The 23,412-nt window shown below is 41.2% G+C and overlaps 1 protein-coding gene across 1 annotated transcript in view; it reads right to left on the bottom strand.

The window, feature by feature from the left end:
• Positions 1-275: 275 nt before the first annotated feature.
• Positions 276-23,412, bottom strand: part of APOB (apolipoprotein B) — a 36,435-nt gene continuing 13,298 nt past the window's right edge. Inside the window, exons 15-29 of the mRNA XM_040427395.1 lie at positions 22,535-22,714; positions 22,237-22,428; positions 21,282-21,449; positions 20,733-20,944; positions 20,116-20,298; positions 19,436-19,557; positions 18,980-19,190; positions 16,698-16,873; positions 16,359-16,558; positions 15,454-15,593; positions 14,881-15,251; positions 5,190-12,614; positions 4,959-5,073; positions 4,377-4,560; positions 276-2,318 (exon numbers count right to left, since the gene is read on the bottom strand). Of these exons, the coding sequence (XP_040283329.1) occupies positions 513-2,318; positions 4,377-4,560; positions 4,959-5,073; positions 5,190-12,614; positions 14,881-15,251; positions 15,454-15,593; positions 16,359-16,558; positions 16,698-16,873; positions 18,980-19,190; positions 19,436-19,557; positions 20,116-20,298; positions 20,733-20,944; positions 21,282-21,449; positions 22,237-22,428; positions 22,535-22,714 (11,685 nt within the window). The 3' untranslated portion in view covers positions 276-512. The remainder of the gene's footprint in view (positions 2,319-4,376; positions 4,561-4,958; positions 5,074-5,189; positions 12,615-14,880; positions 15,252-15,453; positions 15,594-16,358; positions 16,559-16,697; positions 16,874-18,979; positions 19,191-19,435; positions 19,558-20,115; positions 20,299-20,732; positions 20,945-21,281; positions 21,450-22,236; positions 22,429-22,534; positions 22,715-23,412) is intronic.

Genomic DNA, 23,412 nt, shown 5'->3' on the forward strand with positions numbered 1-23,412 from the left:
GCCAGCAATGCTATGGGATACTGGTTTACTATTGACCAGGGTATCATAAGCATGAAGTTTATATGTTTTCTTGTGTCACATTTCCCATGGTTCAGTTGAGCAGTGGTAGCTCCAGTCATAAGAAAGCAGCCTTAGTGTGTGTCATTGCCTTCTACCACTAGTGAGGCCCAGGGTTCACACAGAGTAGCTGAGGCCTCTGTTGGAAACGTTTGAGAACCTAGGCATTATCCTATTGCTAAAATATTGTTTTATGGTTAAAGAAAAGTCATTGAAGGCAAATATGATGATTTAATTTAATGTTGTATTTAGCAAGGAAGATAAATTACGTAAAATAATGCCAGCTTATAACAAACAATCTTTATTAAACAGAACTTTTTAGAAATAAGGACAATTTCATGTTTCTTCATTTACTAAAAACAACAATAGCTTTAAAACATAATGAACACTGATTGTTGTTACTTTTCACCTGAGTAAAATCCTATATTTTGGGTGCTACAGTACATAATGTCCGTTCAATTTTTTCTCCAGTTTTTGATGTTTTCAATAATTTGCTGTGCAGTTAGTTTTCCATCTTCAACTTGTTTCTCAATGAGTTGCTGTACTTCTTCCCAGTGTTTAGAGCCTTTTTCTATACCTTCAAGAACCATGGAACGTGCAATTTCTATCCGCTTAGCTATGATATCCTTTCGTACTTGGGGAATTTCATCGAAAGATTTCCAATCAAAGGGATGTGGGATTTCTACTTTAAGCTCACCTTTACGTGTTGACATGTATGTTTTTACCTGTTCACTAGCAGAATTCTGTACATTTTGTAACATTTGAGTGAGGAATTCTATGAAGGCATTATATTTTTGGATGACCAGATCAATTAAACTGTTTGCATCAGCTAGAAACTTCTCATAGGAGCTCTGGAGTTGAGCATAAGCTTCATTGAGTTTTACATTTAGATTTTGAGAATGTTTAATTGCAGCTTGTTTGGCACTTCTTGACCAATCACTGACTTGTTCTTCGAATTTCATGGAAAGTTCTTTCACCTGCTTCCGTCCCTGGTCTTCGGCATTGGTCAGTAGAACCACAGTTTGCTCATAATATTCTCTCAACAGTTCTTTGATTTGGTTAGTAATCTCTGAGATATTGATGCCATATTGTGAAGGCAGTTCTTTCAATGAATCAATGATGACTTTAAAGAGCTGAAGAATTTTCTCTTCAATTTCATAATATTTCACAGACCATCCCACGATATTTGGGTCTAGGTATTCTTCTCTCAAGGCCTTGGCATAAACAAGTAACTGCTTTAATTTATCTATAAGCTCTTCATAGATCTTCTGGTAAACTTTAAGCAGCTGGTCCATGCTCTTTTTGATTTCTTTGACAAGATTATTAAGGTATTGCACATACTGTGAATTCATGGCATCATTATACATTTGTTGGGTTTGACGTTGTATGTCTTGATAATTTTTGGATTTCAAGGCTTCAATAAGTTTTTCAGATTTTTGTGAAATCTCCTGAACCAATCCTTTAAGTTGCTGTAAGTTTCTTTCAATGTTTAAGGACTGGAGATCATTAAATATCTTCTTTGCAATCTCTTGTAGCTCTTTCACAAAGTCTTTAACAGCAAGGATGACTTGTCTGGTCTCAATTTTAAAGTTTGTACCAGGGATATTAAAACTGACATCACTAATTGACTGGATGATGCTGTCAAGAATTTTTTGGATCTTCAGAATACATTGTTCCATAGTTTGTACTGCCCACTTCATACCCATGGCGAATTGTTCTTCACCGGTATATTTCTTGTTCTGGCCTGGTAGCTGAAATTTTGTACTCTTTAAAAATGTAATAGCTGCATCAATTACCTCTTTCATTGTACTTTGATAACTTCTGATTGCAGTTACAGATTGTTCATACAACTGTTCCCCATCATTTAGAAGGAAAGACATATCTGATGGGTCTTGGTACCATTGTTGAGCTTTGGAGACAACATTTGCATAATTTCCACTGGCACCCCTTGCAGCTGATTTAAGACGATATTCTAGGTAATCAACATGATAGGACGCACGTTTGTAAGCTGAAGACACTTCTGTCTGTAGACGTTCTTTCATCTGTAGGCCTGCATCTTTCATGTCCATGCCTAAGTGTTCCTTGTGGTATTTGTTGACACTGTTGTAGATGGCATCGGACATCTTGGGCAATCTTTCCTTGAAGCCATTAAGTAAATCCTGAACAGCCTCCTCACGCCAGTTCAGTTTGTTTTGAATCTTGTCTGAGTTTTTTAGTGATATCTCATTTTTCAGTAAAAGTACTTCTTTTTCAGGTGATGCCTATGGAAAGGGGAGAAAATTTGACAATCAGTATAGAATGTAACATCTGACTACATCTCCTAACTTCAGCTACTTTTTGCTTAATGGTCCACCTTTTGCTAAGGGTAAAGGGTTAGCTTCTTAAACAGGCTTACCAAGATCTTTATATCAATCATCTATCCTCAGGATAGGTCATCAATATCAGATAGGTGGGGGTCCGATTCCTGACACCCCCATGATCAGCTGTTTGAAGAGGCAAGTGGCGCTTATGTGAGTGCTGTGGCCTCTTCCTAGGCCAGTGACGTCACACTCATCAGTGGCATGGCCTAGGCGCAGCTCATTCCCTTTCAAGTGAAGGTGCTGTGTTTGTTAATCTGCAAGGAGGCAGCTCCAGTGAGCGCCACAGCCTCCTCGAACAGCTTATCGGGAGAGAGGGAACGTATTCTGAGGATAGGTCATCAAAATCTTGAAAAACCCCTTTAAGACAACTTTTTGTTTTGTGTCCTATTAGGGAATGTTAAAGTAATAGAGGATCTCAGTTCAGCATCCAATAAAGCCAAAAAACGGCTGCTGAATGTAAGGGTACTTTCACACTAGCGTTATTCTTTTCCGGCATTGAGTTCCGTCCTAGGGGCTCAATACCGGAAAAGAACTGATCAGTTTTATCCTAATGCATTCTGAATAGAGAGAAATCCGTTCAAGATGCATCAGGATGTCTTCAGTTCAGTCTTTTTGACTTTTCAGGACGGAGATAATACTGCAGCATGCTGTGGTTTTATCTCAGTCCAAAATTCCAGAACACTTGCCGAAATGCCGGATCCAGCATTTTTTCCCATTGAAATGCATTAATGCCGGATCCAGCTCAAAGTGTTTTGGCAAAACAGATCCGGCATTGCGGTCTGCGCATGCTCAGACTGCAAAAAATGTGAAAAAGAAAAATGCCGGATCCGTTTTTCCTGATGACACTGGAGAGACGCTTCCGGCATTTCAATGCATCTCTCATACGGATCAGGATCCTGATCCGTCTGACAAATGCTATCAGTTTGCATGCGTTTTGACGGATCCGTCGCCGGAACTGCCTGCCGGAATCCTCTGCCGCAAGTGTGAAAGTACCCTAATTGTGTAACATAAAATGTTACATTCCCTGTGTTGTCACACAGAAATTAAGCAGTAAGACATAGGCTCCACTAAACAGCACTGTCTTCAATAGTTATAATATTAATAAATATTATTAACAAATAGGCTAGCACTAGACCACCAGAGTACCAGAGGATACTTTGGTGGGCTCACGGTTGAACACAATAGCTGGCCCCAAAAATCCAGTAGAAGACTATTGTATTTTGAGCTAACTTTAAAGAGGACCTTTCACCGATTCTTACCCTATGAACTAACTATACAGACATGTAGAGCGGCGCCCGGGGATCTCACTGCACTTACTATTATCCCCGGGCGCCGCTCCGTTCTCCTGCTATGTCCTCCGGTATCTCCGCTCACTAAGTTATAGTAGGCGGAGATACCAGTCCCTAAGTTATGGTAGGCGGAGTCTGCCCTAGCGCTGGCCAATCGCAGCGCAGAGCTCACAGCCTGGGAGGTTATTTTCTCCCAGGCTGTGAGCTCTGCAATGCGATTGGCCAGCGCTAGGGCAGACTCCGCCTACCATAACTTAGGGAACGGAGATACCGGAGGACATAGCAGGAGAACGGAGCGGCGCCCGGGGATAATAGTAAGTGCAGAGAGATCCCTGGGCGCCGCTCCACATGTATGTATACTTAGTTCATAGGGTAAGAATCGGTGAAAGGTCCTCTTTAAGCTCATCACTTGCCACTATTTATTATGAAATAATTTACAAATTACCAATTAGATCTTATTAATGATATGTCATGTGTGTAAAATGATAACAGCAAGGTTCTCTGTTCAATTCAAATTGTATGTGTACATGCTCTTTATAGATAGATGGGGCTCCTGGGATCATCTCCTCTAGATGGGCCTCAGGAATTGCTATCTGACAGTGAATGTAAACAGAATATTCTACTAGAAATCTTACTTATACATTATAGTTTACTAAGATAAGATACTCACTGCAGGGCGACTGTACACTTTCAGTCTGATCGTCCTGGAATCTTTATCAAGGAGAAGACCCAAAGTACCAGTGGATGGAGTTGAGACAGATGAGGAGATACCATTTTCATCATGCTGCCAACGTATCTGGGCATTTGAGAATGTAGGGCTGGTAATGTCCACTTGGAAGTTGTGATATGGCAACCTGACAATGAAATGTTACATAGTGAAGGCTTATATATGAAATTGGTGTGTTATTATGTTTTTTAAACATCATCTATTACATACTGATATAGTATCTTCTTTCAACATTTGTAACAAGTCTATCAAGTTCAACCTTTGTCAATCATACAGCATTCATTGTTAGATTAATTATAACCCACAATGACCATTTGCTATTAGATAAGCATCTAGACCTGTTTTAAATACTGATAGAACCTCCCATTACTACATCTTGTGATAGGGCATTCCACAGTGTGACTACTCAAACTGTAAAGAACCCTTTCCTATAGTCATGTCTAAACATTCATTCCTCTACATGTTATGACTGTCCCCTGGTCCGTTGTAAACTCCTTGAAAAGAACAAATCACAAATATTTTTACCTTAGACCATTAAATGAAACTTCCTGCTTCCAGATTGCACTTAAATCCACATGTGCCAGACTTCCTTGTTCAATAAGATTCAGGCTTCTACCATTTAGTGAACCTGCTAGTGAAACTGAAAAGAAAAAAAGAACAATCATAATTCAATTTCTGAACAAAGTATACAATATTACCAAAACATAATATAATGTCAGAGAACAAGAAAATGCATAATAAAAATAGAAAACTCACCATCAAGATCAAACTCCAGAAACTGTAGTGTTGAACTGCTGGTGGCGTCAATGGTGCTAACTAAAGAATCTGGTTTGTTTTCCAGCTTGTTTGTCCATGTGAGATTGTAAACAGGGGAAGCAAACTGAATGGAGCCAGATATGGAACCAAAGGCTGGGATGTAAATTCCTGCAGGCATTCTCAATTTAATTGGTGGGATCAAAATGTTCTGTTCTGGGATCTCAATAGTTGGTAGGTCAATGTCTGCTAACTTGTTGAAGAGACTGTTGAAGTCCAAGTTGTAGAACTTTTTAGGAAGAGTGTATTTTGATAGCGTTACTTGATATTGTGGTGCAGAGAGTTCAACAAGGGGAATATTAGAGCCTTCTGCTGATGTGTACAAAATGTTGATGTCAGCTGCAGGGAACTGAATTTGTCGGAAAGATGAAGAAAATGGGTAAATGTCTTTGGGCAATGTCAGTCCAGGGAAGGTTATGGTGGAACTATCTCCAATTCTTTCAGATGGAATAGGGTAGAAGAATCCATTGTTACTTTTTGTGTAAATCAGAGCTGTCGATGCATTCAGGTATTGTTTTCTGTCAACATTAGTTGTAACATCAAGTTTCAAGACATCCCACAGGCTTCTGTCATACACTGGTAGTATAATTGACTTTAGAAAAGCCACATGGCCTTGTAATGATCCTCCAGCTTCAAGTCTTGCATCTGTCTGATCATTGGATAGCTTTACGTTGTGAGCCAGAATGAGAGACTCCAGAGTACCTTGTCCGTTTACGGTAAATTCTTGCTTATCAGTGTTAACATTTAATGTAATGCCTTGGTTTAATGATGCTGCTTCAATAAATGAATTGGGTTGGCTGATCTTTATTTGAAGGTCTGCTAGAAGACTCCAAAGGGCCAGTTCTAACGTGGCTTTGCTACTCTGCTGCCCCTTTGATGTAAAGAGTGGAGTGATTCTTAAATAATTTTCTTCTTTATGTTCCCAAATTGCATAGATTCTTGTGGTTGAGGCTTCAACAGCAAGATTTTCTGTAAAGTCCAGGTTTCCTATGCCATCAGCTCTGGAGCTGCCTATAAGCCTCATGGTAGATCTAAGGTTGTTTGCATTCATGTAGGTGTTTGCATCATTGGTCAATGTCCCATAAAACGTTTGGTGAGTTAGAATGGTTCCGGTTATATCTCCAATTATTCTTGACTCCATTGAAAAGTAAGTGGTAAGTCCTTCAAGATTTAATGTATGATCAACTTTACCCTTTGCTGTGTTTCCAAACAATACATCATTATAATCATAAGTGAGTGTGATCTTGGATGACACAGTAGACTTTGTCTTTGTGTTACCTGTCAGTTCTTGTTTTAATGTACTCTTTAACAGTGGGGTATCCAATTTTGCATTTGTTATCACAGATGCTTCCACGTTTCGTTTTCCAAATGATATAGAGCTTTCATGTTTTCCTTCAGCAAATACAGATTTCAATGCTAATGCTGTGGCCAATTTTAGACCTCTCTTCCTTGTAAGCCCTGTTGTTGCATCTATGTTGAACTGAAGAGCTTCGATAACTGATGTGGAGGCTACACTTACTCTTGCGGAGACATCAGCCTGATTGTATATTCCAGCACTGGTGGTAAGTGAAATCACATTTGACTTAAAGAAGAACTCATAAGTGATATTTCCCAGTGCTTGAATTACTATACCATTCTGTCCACTTGGAAGTTTAACCCTAGGAAGAGAAAGTCTACGTAAAGAGTTGGGCACATGCAGAACAGGCATTTCCAATGAAGGTATAACTAAGTTGTAAGATGGGATAGAGAACCCAACCATTGGCACAACAAAGCTTGGTGTGCTTATTTCTTTCGGAGCAAAGTAACCAAAGGCAGGGAGTTCAGCCGAGAAGGGAGAAATTTCAATGTTCACCAGCGGTATGGTATAACCAGGGATTCTAAATGTTCTTGGTGCTTTATTAACTTGATTGTCCACTTTGTACTTCTCAAACTTCACTTTGGCTTGATTGTAGGAGTCTACCAGGAGGTTCAATGCTTTATCTCTTCCATACTCAAAGTTTTTGTTAAGGGTCTTCATATTTGTATTGATTGTATCAAAAACTTCATCTAGCGGGAATGGTATCACATATGTATCTTTACTTTTATGATAGTGAAGTTTTACATCTAGATCAAAATTCTGACGAGTGGTTGTCAGCAAATTCTTCAGGCCACTTTTTTCCCACACAGAAAATTCGAGAACGTCAGGTGTCTTTAATGATGTGTATGGGACTTGAATTCCAGGGATAGAGACTGGGATTGTCAAGAAATCAAGGTTAGCTTCTCCGCTCATTGTGAATGCAGCCTCAATTTTCTCTTCATTATTACCCAGCAAAACTATATGAGCCACTTTGTACTGGTTGAATCTTCCATTTGCTTGCCATGACAATTGTTGAATGGTTGGGCTGAGGGTAAAGTCATAGTTGTTTAGGAAATCGATCCTACCTGTCAGTTTTAGAGGGAAGCTTACTTTTAGATTTCCATTGTTTGCAGTGGATAGTTTTATTTCAAAGGCTCTAGTCAAAAAGGCAAACTTGTTGCTTATTGTTCCAGTTGCCCGGCCCGATAGTTCTGCATTGTGAGTTGCTTCTAGTTCTACCTTCATCTCACTAATCTGAGCCTTTCCTTTCAGTGTAGCAATGCTGTTTCCAACATTAGGAGCATCAGCCTTAGACATGACATCAATATTTACGTAGTTCAGGAACATGGAATCATACTTGAGGCTTTGATCCAGTTTCAGATATTTGTCATTTATTTTGTTAGTGCCCAAAAGTTCAATGTTGCCACCTTTCAGATTGAACTTGACATCAGCCTGGTGGTTACCTTCATCAGTGAAGAGAGGGCAGGCCCATCTCCAGTTTCCTTTACCAGATGATATTAAGGAAATGCGTCCAATGTCCACTGTTGTGTCGACATCATTTTGCAGGTCAAGCTGACTTGAAAAGTCAAACTGTGGAATATTCAATCTATGAGAGTATTTTGTTGACACATCTGCTGTAATTTTCTTCTGCAATCGGACTATAACAGAGTTTTGAAGCTCAGCTGTATTCTTCTCAGTCCTCAAGTGAGCCTTTGTTTGGATCTGTGTCTGAATTTGACTTGCTGCAAAGATAACTTCACTTAAATGATCAAGTTTTACATGTCTGTTGGATAGTGACACAGTTTCTTTAAGAACAAGCTGTTCCATCAAAGGAGCTGAAATGCGTGCATCAGCTCCAAAGGTGAAAGCCAAAGCGTCAATCATTGAAGTTGCCTCGGTGGTTAGAGAAGCGACCATTTCTGGTGAATTCTCAGAGACTGTGGAATTTTTGACCTCAGCTAAAGTAGACATAGTGAAAAAAGGAGAAGCTACTTTGAATGAACCTGACAGCTTGCCAAATGTTGGAACAGAAACAGAGTGAGGAATCTTTGGAAGCTGGTATTCAGGAATCTTTATATCAGGGAACTGAAAATTTTCCAAGTTTAGTTTAGGGATTTTATACTCAGGTAGCTGCATGTCGGGGATGTAAATTTTAGAAATGGAAAATTCAGGTAGTCCCATGTCACTCATCGTTATATCTCTAAATAGAATGTCTGGGGATGGCAAGGTATAGTCACTTGAAATAATTTGATCAATTATCCTTACAACCTTGAGCCTTATTTCATTCAGATCAATTACGTAGGATCGCACTTTATAGCTGTTGAAAATTGTAAACTCCGGTGTAACAAATCTTGTTGGAATTTCAACGCCTCTTAGATTTCTGAAATTGATTTCCACAGACTGGATCTGTAAATCTGTGAATGGTACAATGAAGTATGGTGTCCTGAATGTTGCTTCTCTTAGTGCCCGCAGGCTAACTTCAAAGGCAGGAAACCTGATGAATCCTAAGTTGACTTCTGGAACAACAAACCCCTCTTCTACAAAAACTTTCAACCTATCAGCCCAATCCTGGATATCGTTCTCTTGAGCAAAGTCATTAATCTTTGCAGCCACGGTGTTCCACTGCTCTGTTATGAAAATAACTAAACGTCGGTAAGCCTGGCTCACCTGTTGTAGATATCGCTGGCATTCTTCTTTTATGTTCATAGCATATATTCTGTCTCTGGTGTCCTCAAGGTGTTCAATTACTCTGGTCTTCCATTCATTTAATACTGTTGAGGTCATGATGTCTTCGTACCACTTAGCAACAGCAGCAAACCTGGTCTCTCTTACTTGTTGAAGATATTCTGTGACCATTGCCCTCACATCATTCAAATATTGTCTTAAAGCTTCAGCTTTTTGTGGCAGCTCCAGAGCCCTCAATTTATTGTTTATTGCCTCTGTCAGTTCTTTGATCTTATTATTGAAGTCATCCACAAACTTGTCGTAATTAAAGGACCTCATCTTCTGAACTAAGATGTCTAAGTAATAGTTGATATCATCAATTAGCTTCTTAAAGTCGTAGTCTTTGACTTGCTTGACTGCTTCATCGATAAATGAAATCACCTTCTTACAGTGTTGTCTGACATCAATGCTATTTAGCATGTCTGTTGCCTTCTTGATGGTTTCTTTAACTCTTTGTTGGTTAAGGAACTCGATAAACTTTTCTATGAGCACTTCCAACTTCTTGTCAATGTCATACTTGGCCACAAAGTCTTGAAATTTGTCAACGACTGCATTGATTTTTTCACTGATTTGAAATTCCTCTAATTGAGTGACAACAAGGTTTTTAATTTGCTCTATAACAAATCTCATATTTTCAATCAGCACAGAGGTTTTGATCTGCTCAACATACTCAGAAATGTCAATGGACTGCAGGAGATGCTTCATGTTTTGAGCCATCTTATCAACATCAATTTCCTGTATGTAATACTGGATTTGGTATAAAAATCTCTGGATGCTAGCTTTGATTTGGTATTGTTTATCAAGATTTTGAATCCAAGCAGCTAAGCTTTGGTCCAAGTCATTAAACTGAACTACAAATTTCTCAATCATCTCAATGGTCTTTTCCCGTACTTTGTATTCATTGTCAAAGGCTTTCAGTTTCTCTACACATCTTTGAATCAGCAACTCAATGGATTTTTTTAGCTTCTCAAGGTCATAATTTTCTTTGATATATCTTTCCAGTTCAGTCAAAGATTTCTGTAAACGGAATTGTACTCGACGTAAGTAATCTTCAACTGCAGATTGAAGTTCCTCAGCTGTGATCTTAAAGCCCTTGGCCAATGATATAATTTTTTCTTTTGCAAGACTAGCTTTGCTTTCTATATCTAAACCGTTAACATATTCACTCATTCTTTGGCCAGCTGTATCCAATGCCCTTCTATATCTCTGGACATATTGGTCAATGTCAATGTCTTTCAGTGAATTCTGCAGGGCTTGTAGAGTCGTCAGTAGTGCACCTCTTACTCTCTCGAAATATAAAGACATGTTCTCAATGAACGGCAAGTGGATGATATGCATGTCTTTATTCTTGTCATATGTTATATGGCCAGAAATGCTAAATTCTTGAGGTGTACTGATGCTGTCTCTTAAGTTTAGAGAGTCGATTGGATTAAACTTGACAAAGGCCAGATGAACTTCTTTATCTAGTACAGAGAGGTCTGCTAGAGTTTGCCCACTAAGTTGAACTCCAATACTGTCAGCATTATTGAATGCACTGATATCTTGGTTGTACGTATTCTGGTCCAGGCGACTCTTAAGTTTCCATGAGCTCAACTGTTCAGAAGGAGTGAACAACAGGTTTATGCTGTAATCTAGGAGAGTTTCATGGGTGTTGCCTGTTCCTAGCATATGTGTTGTTGATCCCCTGTAATCATGAACTAAATTAAAGGAAAGGGGTTCTGCTTTTAATATGAATTTGCTGTAAAGCTGTCCTGTCTGTTGCCCAAAAATCATCAGTCTTCCATCTCCATTAGTTTGAGAGTCGATGGTAATGGTGAATGGCTGCATAACGGAGCGAATCCTGTTAGTAAACCGCATAACTTTTGAATCACAATTTGTGCTGCTGGTAAGTGAGACAGAGAGACCGGCAACATCCAGTGCAAATCTATGAGTATGGGCAGTTCCTTGAATATTTGCAATAGTGTCTGTGTTAACACTGGCTGCCATATTACCAGCTGAAAAGCCATAGGAGTGCCTTATTTCATCTTTGTTGTAAGCACCTCTTACATTGCCATTGACATTTACCTTGAAGGCTTCCAGCTGCACCTGTCCTTTGTTGGTAAACTCTAGAGCACCATATTGCAGTTCATTATTCAGTAGAGCTGTCATGGTATAGGGTTGCACTTGGAAGTCAAATTTGTGCTTGTGGAATTTGTCAGAGCTTAGCAAGTTTTCAAATTTGGAGGTAAACTGCAGAACATATCCTGCAATACTTAGGTCACTGCTGCTCTCCAGTTTTAGTTCATCATAGGAGCCCATTAAATTGTTAGAAAACTTCAGACCTTCTTTGCTCAACCTAAAGTTCAACAGATGTTTGCTGTCCACACCAAGAAGTGTAGCTTGATACACACTACCAAGAGACAGTTCATTCAAGGACCCTTTTCCATCAACAGTAACCTTGGCACTGTGTTGTCGATATCTTCCACTTGCCATGACCTTCATCACTGCTCCTGCTGATCCAATGCCGGCATTCAACTCGCTCTCCAACAATAATGGACTAAAGTTGACACTGGTGGTAGCACTAGTGGAAAGGCCATCTTGGTTGAGTCTCAAAGTGGCCTTGTGAACACCTCTACTTGCCTGGTTATTAAGAGTGACATCAGCATTTATTTCAAGACCAAGAGAGTTAAGAGAGCCAGACATAAGGGTATAGAATCGGTTGCGCTTGTAGTCAGCCTGATATTCTGATCGGATTGCAGCCATCTGTTTCGACAATGTGAGTTCAAATTTGTTCAGCCCAACTAGGTTGAAGTAGTTTCCATTTGTATTTGACTTCAGGGTCAACTGCTTGTTTCTGTAATCAACAGTCATAGTGTTAACAAGAGCTCCATCTTGCAAATCCGTGGTTGAACTCAACGTTACTACTTCGGACAGGAACATTCCTGACAATTTGTTTGTTGCCTTCAAGAAAGATGAATCAAACTTATAGTTGGATTCTATTTTTGTCTGGAAGCTTTCTGTGTTGAAGGTGGACACAAACATTAATTCACTGTTTGCAAAAAGGGAAGCTACACTCAGTCTAGTGTTGATATCAGACTGTGTCACTAGCATCTGGTTGTTGAGTGTTGATCTAGATGAGGAAACTGAAGAAGCTTCCAATCCCAATACACTTCTGGCCTGGTAAGAATAGGATCCTTTAAACAACTGGCTACTCCTTGGGTTAAATATTTCACTGAGCCTTATGCCTGCATCAAGAAGAGTGTGGCGTAATGATGCTTCATAGGACAAGGTCACGATGTCTCTTGGGTCATAGGATGCCTTAGCAGAACCTGGAGGAGTAAAAGTAAATAGATTAATAAAAAAAAAAATTAATACTTATATATACCTACAAAGGATGGAAAATCTATAAATAGTGAGCATGGATATTTTGTGTTTCACACTTAAAGTGGTTTTCCAGGACTCACTGAGGACCTATCCTTAGGGTCTGACTCCTGGTAACCCTGCTGCTCAACTGGTTTTTACTAGTTGAGGGACTGGAACAAGAAACCAAAGCTATATAGATTCATACCCTGTGTAGTCGCAATTTACTTGATCCTTACATGGCCACTACACATTGTACAGAGCTATATAGTTCCAGTGCATGGTTCTGCCACTGCAACTGATGAAAACAGCTGGAGGCGGGGTTCCAGAAGTCAGACCCCTGCCGATCTGATATTAATGGCTTAGTCCTGAAACTAAGTCCTGAAAAGTCACTTAAGAGAATCAGTAAGCAATGAGGCTCAAAACGTAAGAAACCTGAGGTAACTGGTCCATATATAACTGAGTAGGTCAGGAAGGGTACAGATGTAGCCGAGCTAAAGTAGATGGTTAATGTGTTAAGTAAACAAAGGCAAGTAAATGTTAATTGACTTTTTCAATCGATTTCAATGGCTTTTGTCATGACATAACACTGTGACAAGTTATATCAATTTTAGCTCAGCTACATCTGTAGATTGACATAAAAAAAGGATGGGCCCCTAGCCTGGGATTCTTCTATGAACTAGAACGGAGAGCTGCTCTGTGTGAATGGCTCCTATTCTGACGGACTTGAGCCATCCTTGTACTACAAGGATGACCATTCATCTGAATGGCACTCAATTAATACAACTGTCACGGCTGAGGATGAGGGAAGTCCTCAGCCGTGCGATGCCAGATGATGTTATGGCTGCTCGGCCAGGACAACAGGATTAGGGAGCAGGTCACCTCCTACAGCATCCCTAACCTGACCCTAACTCCAATCTGCATGGGCCGACCTTAAAGGTAGGAGGACTCATGCGTAGGAACCTAGGAGCCCTGACTTACCCTCCGTCCGGTCCCTGGGCTAAGGAGCAGGGTAAGACAACCCACTCCTCCTAGGCACGGAGGAGCAGGAGTCTCAATGGCCAAGCTGCTGGAAAAGGGGGAACATAAACAGCTCTATGGATATGGCAGGTGAACAAGGAGTTCCACCTACCTGCCACAGCCTTGCTGACTGGATCCCTGTGCTGGCAGGGTGCAGATCACAACGCATCCCCACACAGGGACCCAGATCCATAGCTGCACAAAATCACAAGGAAACATCAAATAGACATCACACATAACTAGACATAAACTTAAATGTGACATTATGGTTATGACCACAGGGGTGGCTCTCACTGGCAGGTAGTAAACACAGGAGGCTGCTTCAGCTAAGCATGGCTGAAGCAACCTGCAGACCTGGGCAAACTGTGAGGCTTTATAGGCCAAGAGGCCACACCCAACAATCAGACACACCCCGTGACTCAGACACACAGAAAGGGAGTTAACCCTTCCAATACCACAGAAGGGAAAACACAACTTAAAGGGGAAGTGTCAAAACGAAGGTCACACTGTGGCTGTTGCCGCAGGCAACGACATGGGTGGCTACCATGTCCTGGGAGTCAGCCCGAAGGCCGGGACACTGCCACCACATGTACACACTATACAAAACGTTGCTGCGAGCAGCCACAGTGAAGGGAAAGGTCCCAGTGCACACGTAACATAAAACCCCGTGCACACCATACATACATACACACACACACACCTAACAAAGCGGTAGCTAGGTGTAACCGCATGAAGATGCCGCAAGCTGCCTAGCACCAGCTCAGGCTGCTATCTGCGACAATCTCCAACCACATGTTGCCCGCAGCAACCACAAGTGAGGCAACACACAAGTAGCCCTCACCTGTGGTTGAACTACCAAAAACAAACCGCAGGCAACCGCATGCGGTTAAGGAGTCACGGTCATAGCCATGGCCGTGACAACAACATTTCTCCTGCCATGGCTTCCAAGAGCTGGAATAGGGACCTGTGATGATCCAGGAGCCACATTCTAAAAGGGAATGTCTCTGACCACACAAATCCTTTAAGGATATTAGACGTCATTGCAAAGTTTCATGACTTGTATCAAGGCACTCGACCTGTAGGCTTGGCTTTTTCTCTAGCCAAGGAAATCCTGCTTTCATAGTCATGCCCCCATGAGACTGATTCCTTTGGCAGTTTCCACTGATTTCAATGGCATTCACAGGCAAGAAATTAGATGTTAAAAAGAGGACTCACCATCAATGCTGTATGAACAAATGTCCACGATGGAGTCTGCTTTCATTTGGTAGCTTAATGCAAAGCTCTGGATATCGCTAGTAGTGTTCCCACCACTGTACGATACGGACCAGTTGTAGTAGTTGCTGATGATGTTAGACGATAGATCCAATACTCCGAGCAGTGGGACTTTTAGCTGGTAATACTCAGGAATGGTGAAGGCCGGAACTCTGAACTCGCGCGCTGGCATGTATAAGCCCACTGACTGCATTTCAAGTGATGGAACCCTCACTGATTTCGCAACCAGCTGGTGAGATGACTTTCCTGCGAAGGGTAGTGGGATATTGATGGTAGTGCTTTCCTTGTTAAATTTGTATGCGATCTTTCCATCACTGCAAAAAAAATTAACTGTGTAATTATAAATGGACTGCTATAAATGTTTGGAACGTACAACCATATATAGATGTAGCAAAGCTGAATTTGTCATCTAACTGCAACTTAAGAAAATGCAGTCATATGACGAACCACATATTGCTTTGAGATGGGTAGAATTAGAAACTTAGCTCTGCTACATGTGAGTGTAGCATCAATTACCTATTTAAGAACAGGTCATCAGGGAAAGCTGGGACACCCAGTTCCTCCCAGTCCAGATCTCTTAAGGCATACAACTTGTTGCTGAGAGTTTGCGCATATGGACTGCTTCTTGAAGCCGCCTGCAACCAGTTGTTGGTTGCCTGAAATGAAGAGATGTTTTATTTAGCTATAACATGATGAACTTCTCAAATATAAACTGTTCCACCCATACATTTGCCGCAAACTGAACACTGAGGTATCCAACAAGCCTCAGACAGGTCCACCAGAGGATCTTCAAGTGGGCCCAGTCTCTAATACCATAGTGGGCCTCAAAAAATACATTTGGAGTTGCCTTTGGAGCTATTCACTCTGATTCAAAATCTATTCGTCTTTATTGATGATATGGGGGTTAAGCCTCATAAATAATTTCCTCATGTGGATTCAAGGAACCCCAGTCTGACACTGCAAAAACAAAAGCAACTTTGCAAACACCTTTCAATACTTTTCTTGAGTCAAATAAATCTTATGCACCACTGTTCCCCGAGCAGAATTTAGAATTCTGCTAACGTTTTCATTCTGACCTCATTTTTCCCAGTGTTTTCGGCTGGATCAGTGTCTGCACAGAGCATGCTCACTAGGTTGGTGCTGCAGCCTAAGACATGTAGTATTTGTAGGCACTGTATAAAAGAGTCTTCCTCCAACCCCTGAGGCCAGGAACCCACAGGGAGAATATATTTAACCCTTTCTGTTTTCTGGACCAGGGATTTTAAGTGAATCTCTGTCTAGAAATGATGAGCCAGGGCCCCATTTTCTAGTCACGGTATGGAAAACTGGAAAATATTGAAAATCTCTGGGAAGAGCAGAAGATGCAACCATTAACGTGACCTTTATGCAGAGCACTTACTGGTATTTCAATAAGAACTTACCACTATGGACTGCGAAGCAATATGGCGGACAGTCATGTCGGTCTGAGCCACCTTATGATCTAGGACTTTGTTGGCATAGGTCTTTAGAGATTCGGGATAGCTGGCAAGGTCTGAGAATCTGATGTCTGGCAGTTTGGAGATGATCTTCTTCACGTTGCTGTTGGAGGTGGTGCTCCAGTCTAACTCTACCTTTTCATTGTCTGAAAACAAGAATATGTGCAGGTTTATCTCAACAGGATGAAGATTCGATAAATATCTAGAGAATCGTGTGTAATAGCCAGTAAACTTGTGATGCGCCTGTAGACCACGAGTCTACAAGTTTTGATAAAATGAACCTACCATAGGTAAATGCAAGGTTTTGTGAACCAGACAGGGCACAGATAGTGGCAGAAGACTTGAGCTGGAGGTTGAAATCGCTCAGTACTTTCTTGAGGATAGCATCTGCTTTGGCCTCCATATTTAGCTTTGGAATCAAAAGCTCTCCACTAAGGGCACCTTGAGTACGACCATCATAACTGTGAATGAAAAAAAAAATAAAGATAAGGAAGGTCAGTGGTGGCCAGTGCTGTAGAGGATGTGCTCGACTGTATGAAGAAACATCACCGGAGGGATTATTACGAGCACCACACTTCACTTCACATTCGCTACCTTCTGAGAAAGCCTATATTTTTATCGGTGTTCCACTGAGTTCCTAATTAATCAAATTGAAGGCCCTGGATGGGACCCTCGGGATAATTTCAACAAAATCCCAAACAGTCGACTGACCAAAAATAAATCCCTTTAGGGGTCCCAACCCAATATACAGTATGTACAAATTAAAACTACATCTTTATTTTGTCATCCTTAAAACCTTATAAATGTGAAAAAAAGGAAAATCATGTGTAAATAAAATCAGAGGACAGTGGAACAGGGTCACCAATGGTTATTGTTAATAGCTGGAGGGAGGGAGATATTTGTGCATGAACTTTCCTTTTTGTGTTCAAATAAACACTATTTTTATTTAGGTTGTGTGGTGTTGTTTTTATTCACCGTCACACCTCTTAGACTATATAGTGCTTTCTTTATACACCAGTTGTATGTGGTCTGAGATGTGTGCTACCAACGCTATTCTATAACCATGATAATTCTATTAAATGTCAGTGCTGCTCAGATAGACCACATTATCTGACAGTCTGTTATCATACAGCTTCATTAATCTTGTAAGCTGCATTCTCTTGTCAATTGCTTGCATATCAGGGGCTAGGGGAAGCGGCAGCTTTGGGGCCCTGACCCATCCAGGAGGAGGAGGACTAAAAGATTTGGTCAGGGCCCCCTCAACAGTATTACACAATGAAATTATATACAGTGACAGTATAGACGGTGTATAAAACGGATGGAACAGCTGCCGGGCCTGGTCTGAGAGAGCGATATTTACTAGCCACAGGAATGGGGGCGGCATTAAAGGAAAGGGTTGCGAAAAAATTACTGGGGGAGAGGGGCCCCATTCAAAAATTTGCTGTGGGGCCCAGTCATTTCTAGCTACGCCACTTTTGCATATTATAAACGCACACTGCTGAATACATACTCACACAAGCCTACATTGCTCAGTCCGTTACAATGTGGCTACCAGATCAAGCACACTGATACAGAGTATCTTCTATACACTAGGTGGCTATATTATGCCGTCTCACGGTCCCTGTATTGGATTGATTTTTTCCCCCTCCAGTTATTCACAATAACCATTGGTGACCCTGTTCCACTGTCCTCTGAACGTTTTATTTACAAGTGATATTTCCTTTTTTTCACGTTTTAAGGATGTCACAATAAAGATGTAGATTTAATTTGTACATATATTGGGTTGGGACCCCCAAAGGGATTTCTTTTTGGTCAGTCGACCGTTTGGGATTCCACTGAGTTCCTGGCACAAAGGAAAGATCTGACCAGATCTGGATATTTTTCTTCAAAGGGGGGGGCAGGACATTTTAGAAATCCAGTTCCAAATACCTTATAAGACCTGAATCACACCTACTCAGTTCTTGAGGCCAGTGTGATTCCTTCTTGAGGAAGGACTCCTACTTCTCCTTCCTGCTAGATCCACTTCTGACGTTGGCTTTGCATCATGAACAGAATGCGTGTGTCCATCCTAAAGCTGGATCAGGCATGTTCGTCGTCGACATTCCCTATTCTTTTGTTCTCGGGGAGATAAGCTGCCACCAGAGGTCTCTGGCAGCCAGTTCCTCCCCTCTTCCTAGTGAGAACCCATGCCTACTAGGTGTGCTTTCCACCTCCACAAAAGATAGAATGTGTCTGAACCTTGTTGGCAAAATTCAGACTGCCGACCCATGTAAGTCATTGGGTCTGCAACAAAAATGCACAAATCACACAGACTGCAAAACGCTTACCGTCATGTACATGGGGCCCTCACCGATCCCATGTACCCCAGTTTGAATGGAGCAGCAGTCACGCATGCATGTTTCTGCCCCTCCATTCAGCTCCATAGAGTTATCTCCAGTAGTTCCAGAGAGTTGAATGGGGAGCGAGGTAATATTCTGGTGCTTTTTGCCTCCTAAATATCCCCAGTGTGTCTGTTTATATAGGACTGCAGGTTTTGTTATGTCCATAAGTGATCCCTGGTGACCTACCTGACCTTTCCAGTGAAGGTGACTTCTGAGACCTGTTGGTTGTTGACTTCAGCAACCAGAGTGAACGTTCTCTTGTCATCATTGTATTCATCAGTGAGTCTCACACTGCCACCAAGGTTGATGTTGGCTTTTGGGATTTCCAAGCTACTAGCCAGAGTAACCTGGTCGATGTTCTGAGTGGCGGTCAGCCTCGTCCATGCTACCTTCAAGTCTGTAAAACAACATTTATCAACCAATGGTGGTAATGAGATTACCAGGAACAGCGCCCCTTTTTTGCCAGTGGCCTGGAATTGCAGTTCAGCTCTATTCACTTAAAAGAGGATACGCTGCAATACCAGACACAGCCAAAAGACAAGGGTGGCGCTGTTTCTGGAAAAAATATGAAAATGGATATTTTATTATGCACAGCTCATTTAGAAATATATATAAAAAAAATATATTCAGAAATGTAATTACCATCTGCTTGGAGGGCGATTTGAACAGTGTTCGTCACGTCATCTCCTTCCCTGTTGTTGCTGTAACTGGCAGTCAGGGAATATTCTTGCACTTCTCCCGTTGGCTGAATCTCCAGTTCATACCTTGCAAAAATAAGCAAAAAAAAGGTTATTTTTTTAATCTTTTCCCCTCCCACAAAAGAAAAAAAATACAGGTACTAGTGGTATACCAAATACAGAAGCCCCCCACACCACTGCTATTGTGGGCTGACAGCGACCCGAACTGTGACCTGCGCTTCCCTTTAGGATAACATTCTGTTTACCTGCAGATGCCACTAGGAGGAGCTCACTATACAGATTTATACAGCTCCCAATAACTTCCATACCAGCTGTATACATCCATATCCAGTGAGCTCCCCCTAGTGGTGGCTTCAGGTGCTCAGGAATTTTGCACACAACTACATGGTTGTGTGAAGTAAATCAGAGGATTTGGAGCTCTGTCTAGGAAACACAGAGCTTCCGACCCTATACATTTTTTTTGCTTTTCACACTTTCAAATTCATGAAAACTGAACTAATAGCATCACTGGGGACATAGACCGACGTGATTGTGCTGTCAGCGCTGATTATTATGCTGATTCTATACATAAAATGCATAAATCACATCTGATTATGTGCAAATTTAAGTGCAAATATCAATCACCTGGCCTCTCCAGTGAGTGGGAAGTATGGAGCACTGTCTATAGAGCTGGCATTAGAATATCCGATGTTTATGCAGTAGTTCACCCCGGTGAAAAGAGGCCTGCAAGTCATCTGCTCCTCTCTGTTCTCAACGATGGAAGGCATGACCTCAGTCTTGGATGCAAAGACCAAATTGACTTTGTGGCTAAGTAAGGACGAAGAACAAATTGTTATTTACAGCATTGTCATAATATCTATCTATCTATCTATCTATCTATTATCTATCTATCTATCTATCTCATATCTATCTCATATCTATCTCATATCTACGTAACTCATATCTATCTATCATCTATCTATCTATCTATTATCTATCTATCTATTATCTATCTATCTATCTCTCTATCTATCTATTATCTATCTATCTATCTATCTATTATCTATCTATTATCTATCTATCTATCTATCTATCTATCTATCTATCTATCTATCTCATATCTATCTATCTATCTATCTATCTATCATATCTATCCATTATCTATCTATCTATCTATCTATCTATCCATCCATCTATCTAATCTCTATCTATCCATCCATCCACTTATCTACATAATATCTATTCATCTATCTGGTACTTACTTGATGCTGAAGAGTTTTGTTGGTGTAGTGGGTGCAGGCATTGAGAACTTGAACTGTCCGTCTTTGACAGAGATCCGTGCCTGGACCCCGCATTCGTGGTAGATGTTGGTGTTCATCTGAACTGCGTGCTTGGAAAACTCAGGAATCTGAATTCCCATTTGAGTAACAAACTCTACTGCAACTGCAGGTTTCAGGGAAAATTCGGCCTTTGCCTGTGGAGAAAATACAAGCCAAACATAACATAGGGTACGTCTGATTTAGAAAATGCATCTTCAACTATGAATTCTGATCTAATTGAAGAAAGCAGCTACAAAGAGTGTCTCTGGCTCTGGAGGACCCAAATTGTCCATGTATTACATCATTAGCATAGAAATGTGTAATGCTTCATTTCTCCTGTGTTGGAGCTGCAGGAAATTGGAACATTGTTGGATCTCCAACAGATTACAGCTGATCACTGCAGGTCCCAGAAGCAGGATAACCGTTGACCGGCCTATCGTCATAGGTCCTTTCTACTGTCCAAAGTGGACAACCCAAAAAATCTGTACTTACGTTCCTGTTTCCAAATTTCATTCCAGCCTTTGTACCCGGAGCAATTATTCCAGACAAAGAGACTTGGAGCTGAAGACCTGATCCAGTTGGAAGGGAGAATTTATTGTCCATGAAGATGTAGTGGATGAAGAGGTCACTGTCAGCCCCGCTGGAGAACATCTGTGCCATCTGAAATAATCCATATCAGTGATGAATACGGATGATGAACGAGCACTCTGGTCCGTACTTTATTCTTATTATATCTCTCCATGGTCACAGATACATATGGATATTTTTCATTGACATGATCATAAAACTAAATGCGTGATGCCCATCCTGCCTTTGAATAGTCAACAATGTACAGTGATAGATAAGACTGCGGTTCCGTATCTGCCATCTGCTGGTCATAATATAGTACTGCAAGCATCATTTTCCATAACTGCAGTTACTATATATATACACATTTGCACCAATATCTGGTACATTTTACTCCAAAAATATCGTCATTTCTGCCAGGATCTAGAACCAGTTGTGGCATACACATCCGTTTGGCCAGGATTTAGACACACTTATGAAGTGTGGCTAAAATAATGCCTGTTTCCACTTGAAATTACATCTAGGCCTAGAGATTAGACTAGCCTTTACAGCCTGTTATATTGTCTACTACTGCATTAACCATTCTGCTGGCTTCAGAGCTGAAATCTCTTATGTGATTTTCCTTTGTCTACGTCTTTAAAGAGCTTTTTCTAATGTGAAAAACGAAATGTTCCACGGCATTGCTGGAGGTGCTCAACTACGCTGTTAGAGGGTTTTCTGTCAACAAGCTTGCTGACTGTTTCCACTGAAGACCGAAATTGTGGATACCTGTCCTTAAAGTGGTGTTCAGGTGGATATATCCTATAAGGTGTGCTTCTAATTTTAAGAAGGACCCCCTTAGATATGGACAAGAGATCACATCTTCTTGTTAGATGCCTACCTTTGCAGGGAGATTCTGTGTAGATTGGAAGCTCTTCAGCAAAACATTTCCCAGAGTCTTTAAGTCGCCAAACTTAAAGTAACCCAGTTCTTTCCCGAGGATGGCCAGGTAAGCCTTAGCCTCTGGAGCATCACTAGATCTCACTTCCTTTATCAGCTTTTCCATGCTGTAGAGGAAGGCCTTCTTCAGATCCTGTAGGACATGGAGACACATAAGGGTCCGTGTTGGAATATATACATTGTGCATCTCTCTACGGTCAATCATCACATCATATTGTGTCCTGCGACCACATATTTACCTGGTTCTGCTGCTGGTCCTTTCTGGAGACACCGAACCACTTGTACAAAACTTCGGTGACCTTGTCAGGAACTTTTCCATCCATCCAATACATGGCCTTGGTGGCGCAGTCTGGGAAAAATCCATCCTTACCGAACAGGGCATCAAGCGTTGGTTCAAAACCTTTACCTTCTACCCCGATCTGTGGAAAACAAGGAAATCTGTATGATCAGAGAGCAGATACCGTGAGCGGACCTACGTCTTGAAGGTTTCTAGATGGTCACCTCTTGGGTCAGACGCCCCTGGACCTGTTGGATCTACTGATACAATCTGAATATTGTCATCTGGAAATAATTTCCAGAGTTGAGTTTGTCACTTAAACAAGGACAATTGCTGTCCAAACATCTATTAGAGCATGTGGATGTTTTAGAAGATCAACTCTAAAGTTGCTTCCCAACATTTACGTCCTTGTTGGAGACACTTTTAACCTGGAGAACACCCATAAAGCCCCAAATTGCCCATGTTCATGCACATTTACATAAGCCCCACCCATTTTGCCCCTGTTGGGATGTATGCTGATTGGGGCCATCTATGCATTGTAATGGGAATGATCAGGGGAGGAATCCTCCCTCTGCCAAAACACTTTTCTGGGGGTCTCATGAGCTGGATCCGTGCACATTTCTGCTCCCATGTATTAAAAGGGCTGTATGTGATGAGACAACCCCTTTAACACAACCTACTGTGTTGTGACATCACAACATGTTATCGCCAATTCCATGACAAATTTAGCTCTGCTACATCTGAATCTCTTCACCAGCTATCAGCTTGTATCACATGGTTGTTATATGGCCTGGGTAATACCGCAGTCTCTGCACCGCCTACGGTTAGGCCTTTTTCACA

Source organism: Bufo bufo, chromosome 4, assembly GCF_905171765.1.
Source record: "Bufo bufo chromosome 4, aBufBuf1.1, whole genome shotgun sequence".
Taxonomy (NCBI): domain Eukaryota; kingdom Metazoa; phylum Chordata; class Amphibia; order Anura; family Bufonidae; genus Bufo; species Bufo bufo.